The sequence below is a fragment of the Cyrtonyx montezumae genome, unplaced genomic scaffold (assembly GCF_038088225.1).
Source record: "Cyrtonyx montezumae isolate F1298 unplaced genomic scaffold, pur_monq_1.0 scaffold_10, whole genome shotgun sequence".
In the NCBI taxonomy this organism is placed as follows: domain Eukaryota; kingdom Metazoa; phylum Chordata; class Aves; order Galliformes; family Odontophoridae; genus Cyrtonyx; species Cyrtonyx montezumae.
In genome coordinates, this window is record NW_027071826.1 from 31,223,274 (window position 1) to 31,237,756 (window position 14,483).

General features: G+C 44.5%; 1 protein-coding gene across 1 annotated transcript in view; it reads right to left on the minus strand.

The window, feature by feature from the left end:
* The window catches only part of SLC8A3 (solute carrier family 8 member A3), a 79,847-nt gene extending 77,200 nt beyond the window's left edge, over positions 1-2,647 (minus strand). Inside the window, exon 1 of the mRNA XM_065754646.1 lies at positions 842-2,647. Coding sequence (XP_065610718.1) covers positions 842-2,607 — 1,766 coding nt within the window. The 5' untranslated portion in view covers positions 2,608-2,647. The remainder of the gene's footprint in view (positions 1-841) is intronic.
* Between the last annotated feature and the right edge of the window lie 11,836 nt (positions 2,648-14,483).

The window sequence follows — 14,483 nt, forward strand, 5'->3', positions numbered from 1 at the left end:
TTGTACGCCATAAAAGAGCTGAATTAACAGGACTGGTGCAGACTATTCCGCTTCCTTTCTTAATTCTGTATGAAAACACTGGGTCATAGAGCCACATGGACAGGCTGTGAGCTGCAGTGCTTTAGTCCATTATTGTCAATTGCCATAGTATTTTATAAGGAGAAGAACCACAGGTAGCTAAAAAACAGACATAAGATCATAAAGAAGGTGGCATGGAGAATATGGGTAGACCAAGGGGGCATAAATACTGTAAGGATTGCACAAGTCTAGCAGAACAGCTTGCAGCTGTGGCTATCCTTTGAATTAGCTGCCACACAGACCTGCAAGTTGCACAGGCAGCCTAAGGACACAGGTATGATGTGCTGTTCATTTGAAAATAAAGCCCCATAGCTACTGAGCAGCTCTTGATTGCCTGGGAATAGCTGTTGTAAAATTTTCATATGAGAATATCAGGAAATTTGTCTCCCCTCTACGTTTGTTTCCCAAATGGAGGCTTTCCCGCATTCACCCAGTCAGTTAAAAGCTCCCCCTTTTTCTTCTCTCTCTACCTTAACTCATGTTAACCCAGAGCTCAAGTACAGAATGTCTGAAAATGAAATATTTTCCTCCTGTCCCCTGCAGTATTTCTAAGTCTCACTTTGTTATTCCCAAGAGGGAACGGACAAGACTTTGAGATCTTAAATCCTGCTGTCGGTTCTTGCCTGAAAGAGGTAAGTAGGGAAACTGAAGAAAAGCTGAAGAAAGGAGCCTGGCCCTTGTCAGAATTCACCTGTAATGGAGGCAAAATGGGGAGTTAAACACCAAAACTAGACCAAGGAATAAAAGTGAATAGGGTACTTACACAGTTTCATCATTCTTGAACTCCAGCTCCCCATAAGTGTCTTCAAAGTCTTCTCCACCTCCTTTTGCCGTCCCTTCTACTGTCCTAAATGGCACTATGACTGTACCCCGAGCACCTGATGTCCTTAGGACTTTTACTTCCATCACACCAATGCTCTCACTGACATGTATAACATCACACTCAAATGTGAAGATGCCAGCATGGTCATCATCCAAGATGGTCACTGTGGCCACACAAGGAGAAGCCAGCATGGCCTTTGGGTATGGGGAGTTACCAAGCTCTGGAGGTTCCTCACTGTCCACCACACGGAGGTTACTGAGCCGAACAAAGAAATGTTCATCCTCCTCAAAGATGTCATCATCAATAATTCCCACTGCAAAGTCCTTCTGGGTCTCCCCTGATTTCAAGACAACAGTCCCCTCTGTGAACTCATAGTCAGCACCAGCGTTGGCAGAACCATCCTCAGTTTTATAGTCCACATAGATGGTCTTGGACACATCCCCTCCTTTCCGCACCACTGTCAGGAGAACGGCACCACAGTTCTCAAGACACTGATAGGAGCACGGGTCAAAATAAATTTTGGAGATGAATTCCTCAGGCTCATCCGGCTGCACCTCGTGTAAGCTGGTGCTCTTCTTGGCTTGCTCAGCTGCATGTTTCTTCAGAATATTGCCAGCCCCGGTCATCATTCTGGTAGCCTGAATGCGATAAAAGGCTCTGCTCTTTTGCTGATGTGACAAGGCATAGTAGTTAGCCATTTCTACCAGCTGGTCCAAATCCTTTTCTGGGTGTTTTTGCTTCAAATCCTTAAGGATGCGGATCATCTCTTTACGAGATTCATCTACCTCTTTGCCCTCAACGGTCACTAAGTTTCCATCCAGAAAATGGGAGTTCATCATCTTGCCATCCATCTCAATTCCCTTAGGGTGATCACCTTCTGATTCTATGATAATGCCCCTGTGCTTATCAGTACGGTACTTTTTGTGCATATACTTATAGAAAAGCAGGCGTCTATCAGCTATCCAAGCCAGAAGAACACAAAGCGGAAAGAAAAAAAGTGTGAGCAGACCTTCCCAGACTTGAACCACACCTGGAGAGAAGACAGCAAGGATCATGTACAACCAGATGTAAGCAAAGATGCTCCATGCAGCTGTGACAAAGAAAACTCTCAGGTGTTTTATCTTTCTGGTTTCCCCATCAGGGATCACGTAGACACAGATGGCAATGATGATAAACATATTGAAGGCAGCACTGCCAACAATTGTAGATGGCCCCAGGTCACCAGCTATGAATCCATGCCCACACACTTCTATCAGAGACAGAAGGATCTCGGGAGCAGAGGAGCCCAGAGCCATGAGGGTCAAGTTGGAAACAGTTTCATTCCAAATCCGAATGGTTGTTGTTGTGGTCTCTCCATTGGGTTTCTTAATTGTGATTTCTTTCTCTTGTGATGTAATGACTTCTATAGACGCCATGAAACGATCTGCAATGATGGAGACTCCAAGGAACATGTAGATCAGTGCTACAAAGTATACAATAACACGGGCAATTTTGTCCCCAAGGGATGGGTTTTCTGGGTACCATATTGGCAGGATAACACCTTCCTTGCAGTCAAAAGATCCTGAACACGAGCTGTTTTGTACTGAACTGGTTGAGTCTCCCGTCAGGCCAGCATCCACCTGCAAACCATGCAAAAACAGCACAAAAGTAACCAGCCCAAAATGGAGGAAGGCCGAGGTGAGAGGCTGCAAGCTTAACCACGCCATACACAAGATGCAACTTCCACTGTGTAGATCCAAAAAGGCCGAGAACCTGAAACAAACAAAACAGAGAGGGAGGAGGGAAGCATGAGAGAAAAGGAAGATGTAACATTTACCCAAATGCACTTCAGTATCTCACCATGGAAGAGTACTGGTAGAGATGCAAATGGTGTCTCTCTGTCACTTTGAAGAAGACATTTAGCAGGGACTATAACAAACTGCAGCATTTATGTGCCCAGCAGATGAAGATGAATTGCTAGAAAACTAGCTCAGAGGAAAACTATACAACAGCCCACAACTGACCTGCAGCATATGCCATAGGAATACTACCTAGCTCAGCTGTCACTCTCCTAACGATGCCATCACGTTCCCAAGAACACTGTGCTTGAGCTCAACACAAGAAACCAAATCCGATGGCAACCCTGTCCCACCTCCAAGGGGATGAGACAAGTCAAGGAATCATTAGGAACAAAAAGAGCATCATTTAAGGCCAGAGAGCAATCTCCAACTTAAGTCAATTTGTAGGATGTAAATCAGTTATGGAGTATAGAGGCCAAACATCTCCTCCCCCTCCCCAGACAGAACCTTCTGGCAGGCTGCAGAGCGTCCAGAATGATCCCAGGGCTCCCCTAAGCTTTTGAAGTACAGAGCCCCCACTGATAAAGATATCAGCAGGAAAATAGGGCAGAAGACTACTGTGCTTGGCAAGGCTCTGATGGCCGTTTCTCACTAGCTTTGCTACTGTGATCTGGAGGATCACACTTTACATCAGTAATCCTGCATTTAAAAGGACAAGAAAACCTACAGAAACACTACCATTAGAAAGAGCCTTAATATACAGCAAATTGTACCTGCAAATATTCCTTCTGTGTACCTAAGAAATTAATACCTTCTAAAACGAAAGTCATCTCTAACCTGAAACACCAGGTAAAAACAAAGAAGCCAACTGATGTATCATGTGGATTTGGTGCATCACTGCACAATATAGTTCTTTATGGACTGCATCACAGAAGGACTTACACCAGTTGAAAGTAGAATTTCAGCCCTTCACACACTACTCTTCTCTCTTTATGCCAGGAAGAATTTGGTCTCAGACTCAGTTAAAAAAAAAACACATTTGTGAGTCCAGCCACAGCCAAGTATCTCACAGGAAACATCAAACTTAATAACAGCATTATCTAAAGCACTTGGAAGGTTCAAGAGCCTTAATTCCCACTAACATTCATTGAGGTTTGTACTGCTAAATCAGTAGGACGGGGATTCATTTCCCCTACTGTAACTATCTAAATCTTGGGCAGTAAATTAAATTAAGTCGCCTAGGCTCCCTTTGTAGTTAGAGGAAAAAGACAGCCACTTCCTGGGTATGATTTGATCCAAAACAATTATTTCAGATGCATATCTCCAGAAAGGATTTTATCTTATACCGTCTCTCTCCATGCTCTATTGAGGTTGTCCAAACAGTCAACTTAGAGCAAATGCCTAATTTTTGGATAGAGAGAGTTCAAAGGGATGAACTGGTCCCTGAGTCCTTGTGAAGGTCCCACCTCTCCCTTGCACTGACTGTATGGATTCCAAGCAACATTATATTGTTATCAACATTAAGAAACATCTCAAATGGCTATTTTATCATCACATTGTGTTGCTCACATCTTCCCAAATGCAGGTGCAATCTTCCCAGTATCAACAAAAATGTTTTCAACTTTCTGATAAAAATCTATAAAGACAAGCAAAACAGGAAGGAAAGCATGAACAAGAACTGCAAATGAGCAAAACCATCCCTGACAGAGCACAGCAGAGGGGAGAGAATTGATTATGCAGTATCAGGATCACAAATCCATACCTGACACCCTTGATATGAAAAAATAATACACTTCTTCATATTACCTGAACTAATTCAGAAGAGACAGATTCTCCCATATTAGTCTACTTATCTTCTGTTTCAAATGCCTACTTATTTTCCTTTTCATTCCAGCCCAGCCCCCAGGGTTTGGAGAAACCACAGCCTCCATCCTTCTTGTAGGGAAGACGGAGCTACCCAGCCAGGACGTGCAACTTGGGTCCAGTTTGACACTGCCATCTCCCATTTTGTTTTTCTTCCCCCTCACCCCAGTGTATTTTACCAGACTCAGAGAAATCCCTTAGAAAGAGACAGAGAAAAGACAAGTAGCAAGCCCAGCTGTAAGCTACAAAGAAGATGCATTCACATCCCCATCAAGATGACAAGTTCCAGGTGCCTCTGGCTCAAGGTACACACACACAACAGCTCTGGTACACCCCAGGCACATCAGCTCATCCCTTTCTGTGCTGCAATTGCTGGCAGATATCCACCAGCCTCTTGACTTCTCCAGCTTCCAGAGTCTCGTTAACTGAACAGCAGCCAGTAGGTGCAGTGTCCTCCAGGATCAGCCACGCAGAAACGGCTGACAGAAAGAGAGAAGTCATTTCAGAACCATCTACGTGACTCAAGCACCTAAATTTGGTTTCAAAAATGACTTAAGAGTTTAATTATTACATAAATTCAGAGCCCTGTCTAGGAATAGTACAATGACTAAACCAAAACTAATCGCTGTCACCACCACGAGCTGGTACAGCCACCTTGTGTCATTATTAATACTGTCTGTCAACCCCACGTAATGCTGGATGGTTCCTGTCACCAGTCATGCTAGTCACTCCAAGAGCTTCCCAGTCCTTCTTTAATTTTATATTTTATTTTAAGCATTGGCTAATTCTGTTGTTATTCCTCAAATTAACTGATATCATTTCAAAAACAACCTCTATCAGGGCAGCCTCTGTGGATGCTTTTGGACTTCCAAACTCAGGCTACTGGTTGTAGACTAAAATCTCAGAATTTGGGAACATATCTTTTCATTGCTTTTTGCTTGCCTTGGCAAACACTTTAACATTAAATGGAGGTCACAATCACTTTCTGAAATTATGACCTGATCTTGCAATTCTTTGACACAGACAAAGCTCCCTGGTGAGATCAACAGGAACTTTGCCCATGGACAAACTGCCTAATAAGATCTTAACATGCATTCATTAACACAAACAGAGTTAACCTAACCTATTTGAAAAGCACAGGAAAGCATTCTCACTCCTCTCCACACTTGGGAACTGGTGCAAAAGTGCAGAATAAAACTATTAAATTTTAAACAACTGTTAATAAAATATTGAGGAAACAATTTTACCATTCAGCGGTCAGGGGATAGAAGATTCAAAACTCACTGTGTAGCTCTAGGTCAGCAAGGCTGCTTACACAAGATGCAAGTCTGCCCCACGTGCACCTCCTACAGTCAGTCTCAACACCACAGCTGCGGACCTGTGTAACTGTAGCTTTCCCAGGAGGAAGCAGTCACAGCTCTCCCTATCTCTCGCCCTGCAGCAGCACTGATCTTAGCAGGGCTGCAATGAGAGCTCCTCCCTCAGAGGATGGAGCTTTGGGGTGGGCTTGCAGCACATTCCAGAGACGCAGCTTGTCATCCAGGAGTCAGCCTGCTGTCACTCCTCCAGCTCCAGCCCAACAAACCCCATCCACATCTGGTGCAGAGATAAAATTCCAGCTGCACCATGGCCCAGGCCCTGCAGAATGCAAAAGAAAGCTGCATCAACAGCAGCAAAAAGTCAGTTGGCATCAGCTGATCTTTGGCTTGATACCACTGAGATCACGATTTTGCTGGTTTCTGCTACCTCTTTGCATCAGACATTATTTTCTTCCATAGATCTCAGCCCTGCTATCATGAGTCCATTGAACACATGCAAGTAAGGGCAGTGGTTCTTAGTGAAGTGTCTCCCATCTGATGGGGTAAGCTTTCAAAGCATTTCATTGGTGTCAACAGAGACAAAAAGCTGCAAGGACCAGCACAGCAGAAGAGGCCAGTGGTCAATAAGAAGGCTCTGGGAAGATGCGTAATGGTTATTTTAGCAGGGGAAACTCCTTCCACAAGAGTTGACAATGGCTGTGTGATCTGTAAACCCATAAATAAAACCCATAAATAAAAAAGATCAGTTCTTGAAATACTTCTGGAGACAGTCCAGAAGGAAGCATGGACGATGCTTGTCACTATTAAGTCTGCAATAGAAAATGACTTTGGACAACTATCAAGCTCCTTACATCTTTTATAAAGGCTAGGTTTCAGAAGACTGGTGGTTTTTCTGCTGCAGACCTATGGCAAGGCAGGGAGCTGGGAAGGCTGTATTGATTGATCCCTTGCACTTCAGCATTAAGCATATATCTCCTCACACAACTTTAGGCAGTGATATTTTCAAAAGGAAGCATTCAGGACAAAAAAATAAATAAAAAAATCAAATCAACTGGGAGTAACCCTCCACATGCCACACTCCCAAGGTCACTGCTCAGTAAATGCAAAATCAAAGGCAAAGCTCTAAGTTTCTATTCATTCCTAATTTAGGTAAGACTCCCCCTAAACTATCATAAAAACTAGAACCTTTGAAATTGACCTGCAAATAACATTAGGTTGCCTGGCACCTCCCTCCCACCCCCACATAAATGAGGGGCACTGAGCACATCTGAGGCCAAGCATCTTCTCTCACTCTGGCTCCAGCCTAGACAGGAAACACTACAGATCAGATACGAGCGCTGTCTGAGCCCCACTCAGGCGTGGGCGATGCTCTAGGTCCAGACGCAGACATCTCAGGATCAAGGGCTTTGTCTGCTTGACAAGCATCTGCCCCAGAGCAGAGTGGATGTGGTACTGCTATCCATCTTACAGTCCCACGCCTAAGTTGGAGGACACAGAAATGAGGTTCATCTAAATAACATGGATAGGCAGAAAAATTAAAAATTACCTCACGTTCCTCAGCTCCAAAGCACGTAAAAGCTTTTTGACTGAGCATAAGATTTTAATAAGCATCAGCAAAAAAGGAAATTATAGCCTTTCTGCCAAAGAACACAAATTCTTCACAGAAATATTGTTCCTGATTTGCACTCCTTCGTTCACCAAAATAAAACCATAAGAAGTACTTAATACAAAACACGGTATATTTTTCAGTCATCATTATTCAAGTGCCATCTAGTCTTTTGCTCATCACTACAACAGGACCCAAAGTGTAAATTAAGATTTATCTGCAACCCAAAAGCCAGAGAAGTGTAATTAGATCCACTGTGTCAGACAAATGCAAATTTCCAAACACATGCGATGCCTTAAGCAACCACACTGATGGTATGCATCTATCTGATAGGAACACAACCAACGACTCCAAGCTTTCTTCATGTCAGATATCATATAGCAATGGGTAGCTCTGCTCCCTGCTACTGCACCACTTATATTTTATGAGAGAAAAAGCACCGTAAGTCATGCTTAGACCATGACAAATCTCCAGAGCTTGGCTCTATAGAAAAGTTATAGCAAGGAGCCATAGCTGCTTGTTGCTTTGAGTTCCACAGGAAACATGCCCAAAACTAGAATTAGTTGACTACAGAATAACCCCTTGATATGCACCCAAAGCCCTTTTTCTCCTCTCAAGATCATGCAAAGAGCTACTTTAAAAAAATCCAGCCCCTGTAGCAAGTCTTTAACATGAACAAGCTGGAGACTCTACTAATTTGAGTAGTTTCTTTCATTTTAAAGGGACATTAATCTACACAACTGAAGTTTAATAATTACCTACAGAAATGCTGCAGTGAAGTGACAGGATCCAGTCACATTAGCTGATCTCTGAGGACGGGCTAAATGAACCACAAGTTCATGGACAGCTAGAGCAATCTCCAAATACTCAATGTACCCTAGGGAACTGCTCCACGATGTTTCTTCTGTTTTTTAGTATCTGTGATGCTCTTGGAGAAGCAGTGCCATAATTAGCCAGCCTATAAAGATGCCCATACTTCATTGCCCCTTCCCATATTGTGCACCATGCACTTGACTGGCCAGGCATTTTACCTTCCTCACTCTCATCCCAGCTGAAAAATTACAGCTGCCTTGCTCTGCTGAGACATGTGCAGCAAAGCTCAGAGCTCCCAGAGCCAGGCACCCAAGCACCACCAGGCAGGCAGCCACTCACCCAGCACCGTGGGTTACACTGTGCACAAGCACGTGAGGAGGCACTGAAGGAAGCCCTTCACGAAGTCATGCTGCTGACCCAGCCCTTATTTATGGAAAGGGTTAGCACAGCTTCCTGCAGAGCCAGAGCTCTGAAGGCAGTTTTCACTGCTCCAACTTGCTGGGTTACAAAGAGCAGCAAAGACCATTCGGGGAAGGGCAAAGGGAAACAAAAATGATTCTAGAGGTGTGAGGAAAACTCCTCATCAGTAAAAGACATTTTATGTAGTGCCTGTGGCAGCACACATGACATGTTATTTACTGTTCCTGCTCCTTGGACATATTATACTGCTGGTTCAGGCACCACCATCAGAGTGCAACTTATCACCTAGTGGCTCACAGCAGCACACAGGAAGGATGACAGTGGCAACTTGTAACATTCCTCTAGCATTCCAGTGACAGGTCTGCAGTAGCTACAATTAAAGACCCTAGGACTTGTCAGCAGCACATTTGTGCTGCACAGCCAGTAGTTACTTGTAAACAGAGGTGTGCTAACTTGTAATGAAGAAGAGAAAAAACTGTATGGTCGTATTCCAATCTTTAGACGCAGATTAGTTAAGAAAAATATGTCTGAAGAGGTTTTCCGGCAGAAAACATGCACTTGAGACAAATAGAGCAAGCCAGGTGATGTGCTGGGCTTGTAGCACTAAGCAGCAGGCAGGGAAACTCGAGCAGCCACACTGGTGCTTCTCCATGCACCACTCCAACCCTCCTAAAGCCTCCTCTTCTTTCCTCAATGTCTCCCCCAGGGAAAGAGAAAAATCAGTATTTCTTATTTTTGCTAAGAACACAGCCAAAATTATATTTTAACTGAGATTTCCACATTATACACAAAGGAAATGAGTCTTCCACAATTCTTTGCAGAAGGGCTCAGCTCCTGGCTCAGAGAGGAAGAAAATATATTTTTTAAAGTGAATGGGGGCAGAAACAGTGTGAGCAGAGTGGTGGGAGAAAGAGCAGAAGGCCACAAGGGGTTGAGAGGGAGAAAAGGCCACAGTTCATAATCCATCTGCACAGCAGCACAGAAATGAGAAGCTCCGCATTTGTCATGTTGAGCTGAAGACTTCTACACTCCCCTGTGCAACAGGCACAGAAAGGGGGTAGATGGGAAAGGCTCCTGCTTAGCCCAATTAGCACAGATTTCACAGCATTAGTCAAATTAGAACCAAAAGAGTTGTCTGGCCCATTCCTCTGGGGCCACTGCAGCATTGTTCCCCTCTTGAACGCTATTTCCCAGCACTTTGTCCAGCCCAGTTTTAAATTACCCAAGTGATGGCACTTCCACAACTCCCCATGGACACTGTGCCACAATGTAATTTATCTCAGAGGTTTTAGACATCTTCCTTACATTTAGGATGAAATTAAGGAAATTTATGCTGCTAGTTCTCATTATCCTGTCCTTGGAGCACTCTCAAACATTCTCCTCCATGCCTGAGATTTACATGCTTCAAATACTTGTAAATAGCTGTTCTCTTCCACAGTTATTCTTTGGCCGCAGCACACAAATTTATTTTAATCTTTATAAATTAGCCCAGGCAGCCCTTTTGTCTTCATCTTGTTCTACTCCCAGTTCCTTCGAGATGGTCAGCAGCAGCCTAATACCTGGGAGAGCCTGCTCCCACTGAAGCCAGCAGCAGATCACCTGCTGGTTTCCAAAACAACAGGTTTTCAAGAGGAGCTAGACTGTTACAAAGCTTAAATCTAGAGCAGTGCATGCAAGCTGCCTTCCTTGTCCACCTTTGAGGGTCTCTCCACCTGTTTCTGCACACCTGGTGCTTGCGTGAGGACTGCCATGCCAGCTGGCACGCAAAGGAGGGCAGCGATGCTTCCAGTGTTTCAACCCAAAAGTCAGGTCTCCAGCTTAGAGGAGCGAAATGCACTGTAACGCACTCACTGCCTCTGCAGATCTGATCGCAGCAGGGGACGTGAAAAATACACTGATACGGGTTATCCTCAAAATACCTCCCACTTCACTCAGAAGGTGCCAAAGCCTGTAAATTCAACCATTTGAATGCAGTTCTCACGTAGGATTTCACACAGCACCCTCAGCTTTTACTGACATGTATCCCCACATATCCTTCATTGACAATTTAGACATCTTAATCCTTTGGTGGTTTTTTTTTCCCTGCTGTTAATTCTGCATCTGCTTAAGAAAAACCCAACATCCATAGCCTTGTATCTAGCATGATTAATTCACTCTTTTCAAGTCCAGGCGGTTTATTGGTCTTTGCTCATTTACGCACTAGCTGTTTACAGATTCTCTTAATATTAGCTCTGTTATTTGCTGGAGACTCAAGTCATATTTACCATATGGTAATTGCAGAGATCACATGGACAACAAACAGTGGAAGCTGAGCTGTTACAGCAATTACAGTAAGCGGCAGCAGTCTCCAGGCTATCCACTGCCCCACCTTCATTTTCTTCCCCTTCACCCTCTGATGTTTTTCCTCATGGGCTGTATAAACCCACATGCCATTCTGATCTCTATATCACAGAGATTTGTTCTTTGCTATGGCATTACTGGACAGGCTTATTCACCTTTCAACCTGTGTTTCACCTGCTGGTCTGCCTTGCCTGGTGCCTGTCTTGCTCTGTTCTGTCAGGGGTAGATGATCTGAATTGCAGTCTAGAGCTGGTCACCCTAAATATCTGTGTTTTCTCTTCCCCTTTTTGCAATAGAACTACCTTCCTCCCCTGCCCCAAACAGGATCTCAGCATGCTACATCTCAGAAATTTCACTGAGGGAAACCTAAAGGGATAGATTTTACAGGGTAGTTATAAGTCTAATGGAGCAGCTCTTTAAACCTACTTGGACACCTTGACCCCATTGAATTAATGAATTTTTCACTTGCCTTCTAGATGTGATTTAACATTCCCACTGAAACCCAAGCAGATTATCACAAGAAGCCACTGCTGTTTTCTCTGAAGAAATACATGAGGTTTTTTTTCCTGATTCCTGACAAGAGCACTGGGCAGGTCCCACATATGGAAGGTGTAGCACTAAGCCATGTATGTAGCTTGACTCTTCCAGAAGATTGTAAAAGCCTCAAGGTTTCCTGCATGTATGCTATCATAAAGCAAAGTTGTCATGACTGGGGCACACAACAAAGCACCCTGTCTGACAAGGATAATCCTCCCTCATCATTTCTAGCATGCTTGTAGTGATGAGACCCTAAAACCTAGCACTCAACAAGTCCAAACTGAGATACTAGAGAAGAACACATAGCAACTTGGATGCATGACAATATCTATCAGAAGAATTTTCTAGCAAAGTACATGACAATTGTAGTGGTGTTTTTCTCCAAAGTGGGAAAAGTACCATTTTCACTGTATTCAGAGCAGTACTTTGGCCAGCTTCCTTCCTGAAGGCCCCCTTTTGTGCAAAGTCATCTCACTTTTGTGCCATGTGAGAACTCTGTCTAGCCCTGTCAACCTATACACAGTTAGGTGAAGGCTGGTAAGACAGAAGGAGAGAGGGTCCTTGAGCCAGTTCCTTTCTGATATAACTCAGCATAGCTCCCATGAGTCCAAGAAAAGCTGCCAGAGGAGCTCTGGCATCACTGTGTATAACATAATCTCCCCAGCAGGAAAGCTTAATCTACTTCCTCTCTTTAACTCACGTCACACCCAGCAGCTGGAGGAACCCTCCTGCTTTCTCCATACCCAACACTGTTCCCACCAACCCCCTGGTTCCCGCCTTTCCCCTGCACTCTGCGCTGGCCCCAGGTTTGCTACAACTAGTCCTGCCAATAGAAGCAGCTGAGTCATGACCATATCAGCCAAAGGCACTGAAAGGAAATAAGAAGAGAAAAACCTCTTTCCACAACCCCAAGTCTCAGCAAAGAAGTTCCCTACTCCAGCACATGCCCAGTGACACTTGGATCAGTTTCCTGAAGTGGCTCATCCTGGAAGTGGAGTCACAGGCTTAACGCTAGTGCCTGAACAGCGCATTCAGCCTCACACTGTATGGGCCATTCAAGCCACTGGGGCTGAGAGGTCAGCCTCAGCCTTGCCACAAAGGAGCACAGCCTTTGCTATTGATGCTAGCAGTCCCATGTCTCAAACACTTTTACCAAAGAGCTCAGCACCCACTTCAGAAGCTACCCGTCCATTCATTTCTGAAGAGAGAAGATTGGAACAGAGATGTGCTCTAGTTGCTTTGAAGTCCAAATCTCTTCCAAATCAAGGCTAAGGCAAGGAAATAGCAGGGTACCTCACTTACTGAGAGTATCTGCAAAGAACTGGCTTGAACAACAGCTAAGGCAAAAATTAGTAGCCTGCATTCTCCCCTTATTCCATACTCAGCCTGTCCCTTGACCCCTCAGGCCAGAAAGCCTCTCCTGCCCATCATACTTGCCCAGCAGCACCCTGAACCCAGCTGTCACTGATGATAGCCTCTCCAGAAATAAAAAAAAGTCACTCTTAAAGCCAAGCAAAGACTTGAAATGAATATATTTTGCTGTAAGAGCAAAATGAGCAGACAAATGAATAAAAATGGTTTTCCAATGAATTTGAGCCCTGTATCCCAATAACACCCCACTCTTCAGCAATCCTTCCTCTGCCTATTGTCTTCTTCCTACACTGTCCACACAGGTGCTGGGCTACTTCATTACCCCTCATCTGACCTCACAAAAACCCAGCACCCAGCCAAGCAAGAAGCAACCCATTTCAACTTCAGCACTAAAAGATCAGCAGCGCTTGTTAAACTGTTTCAGTGCTTCGTCACATCCAGGATTGCGGGGCATAAACCTACTCTCATTTTAAGAGCATCAAGTTGCAGCTTCCAGTCCAGAATTGTCCCTCCTTTGTCCCTTCGAATGAAGGATCAACATGAAACCATTGGCTCCAATGTAGATATGTGGAAATTACAATCACGTCACCTCTTCAGGCTCTCTACAGCAGTAAATAGAGGAAGTTCCGGGGGGTCTTGCATGAACAAACACATTTCTCAGCCCTGTCATTGCACCCACACCGCTCCCTCAGTATTTCTTATAAAATGAGCTTTGGCTAGAGGAACAGTCAACCAGTACAAAAGAAGCCCAAGAGTACCACTGGAGAGCTCCCACACTCAGTGGTATTTTACATATCAAGCACTGGAAACTTCTGATGAGCATTCATGTGCAATCTGTGGAATTCAATAAGTAAATTAAGAGAAGAATTGGAAGACTCAAAGGAAAACTAGATATGCATGGAATATTCAAAAGATCTATAGGATCACCAGGTGGGATGCAACCCTCCTCCTGGTCTAGAATGCATTCTAGACCACTTGCTTGCCAGTCTTCATGAAACTCAGTAACGGGCATGTACAGCAAAAGCTGGAAAGGCCCTTCTTAACTGAGCGTTTGCATCCTAACTGGCCCAAATGCTCTCTTCAGCTCAGCAGCCAAGTCCTTATGGGCCCATGAGACAGTCAGAAGGCCACACACCAGATAAATGGAGGACTGAATACGTGAGGGATGCTGTTAGAAGCCTGGGGAAGGCATGGACTTGTGCAGTGTGGATGCCCCATCCCTGGAAGAGTTCAAGGCCAAGCACCCTGATCTAGTGGGAGGTTTCCATGCCCATTGCAAGGTGGCCTTTAAAGCTCCTTCCAACCCAAATCACTTCTGATTCTGTGAGTTGGGACAATGGAGTATCATAAATAATTACATGTACTTAAGTAGGAAAAGCAGAGGGAAAGGGCCAGAGATAAGAGAAGGAGAGGTGGCTGTGACTCACTGAGGTGCATGAGGCAGCAAGGAAAAGATCTAGGCAAGCAACAAGCAGGCTGGCAGCCATTTGGCTGACAGAAATGCACCAAGCGCAGCTGAGCATCTTCTCACCTTC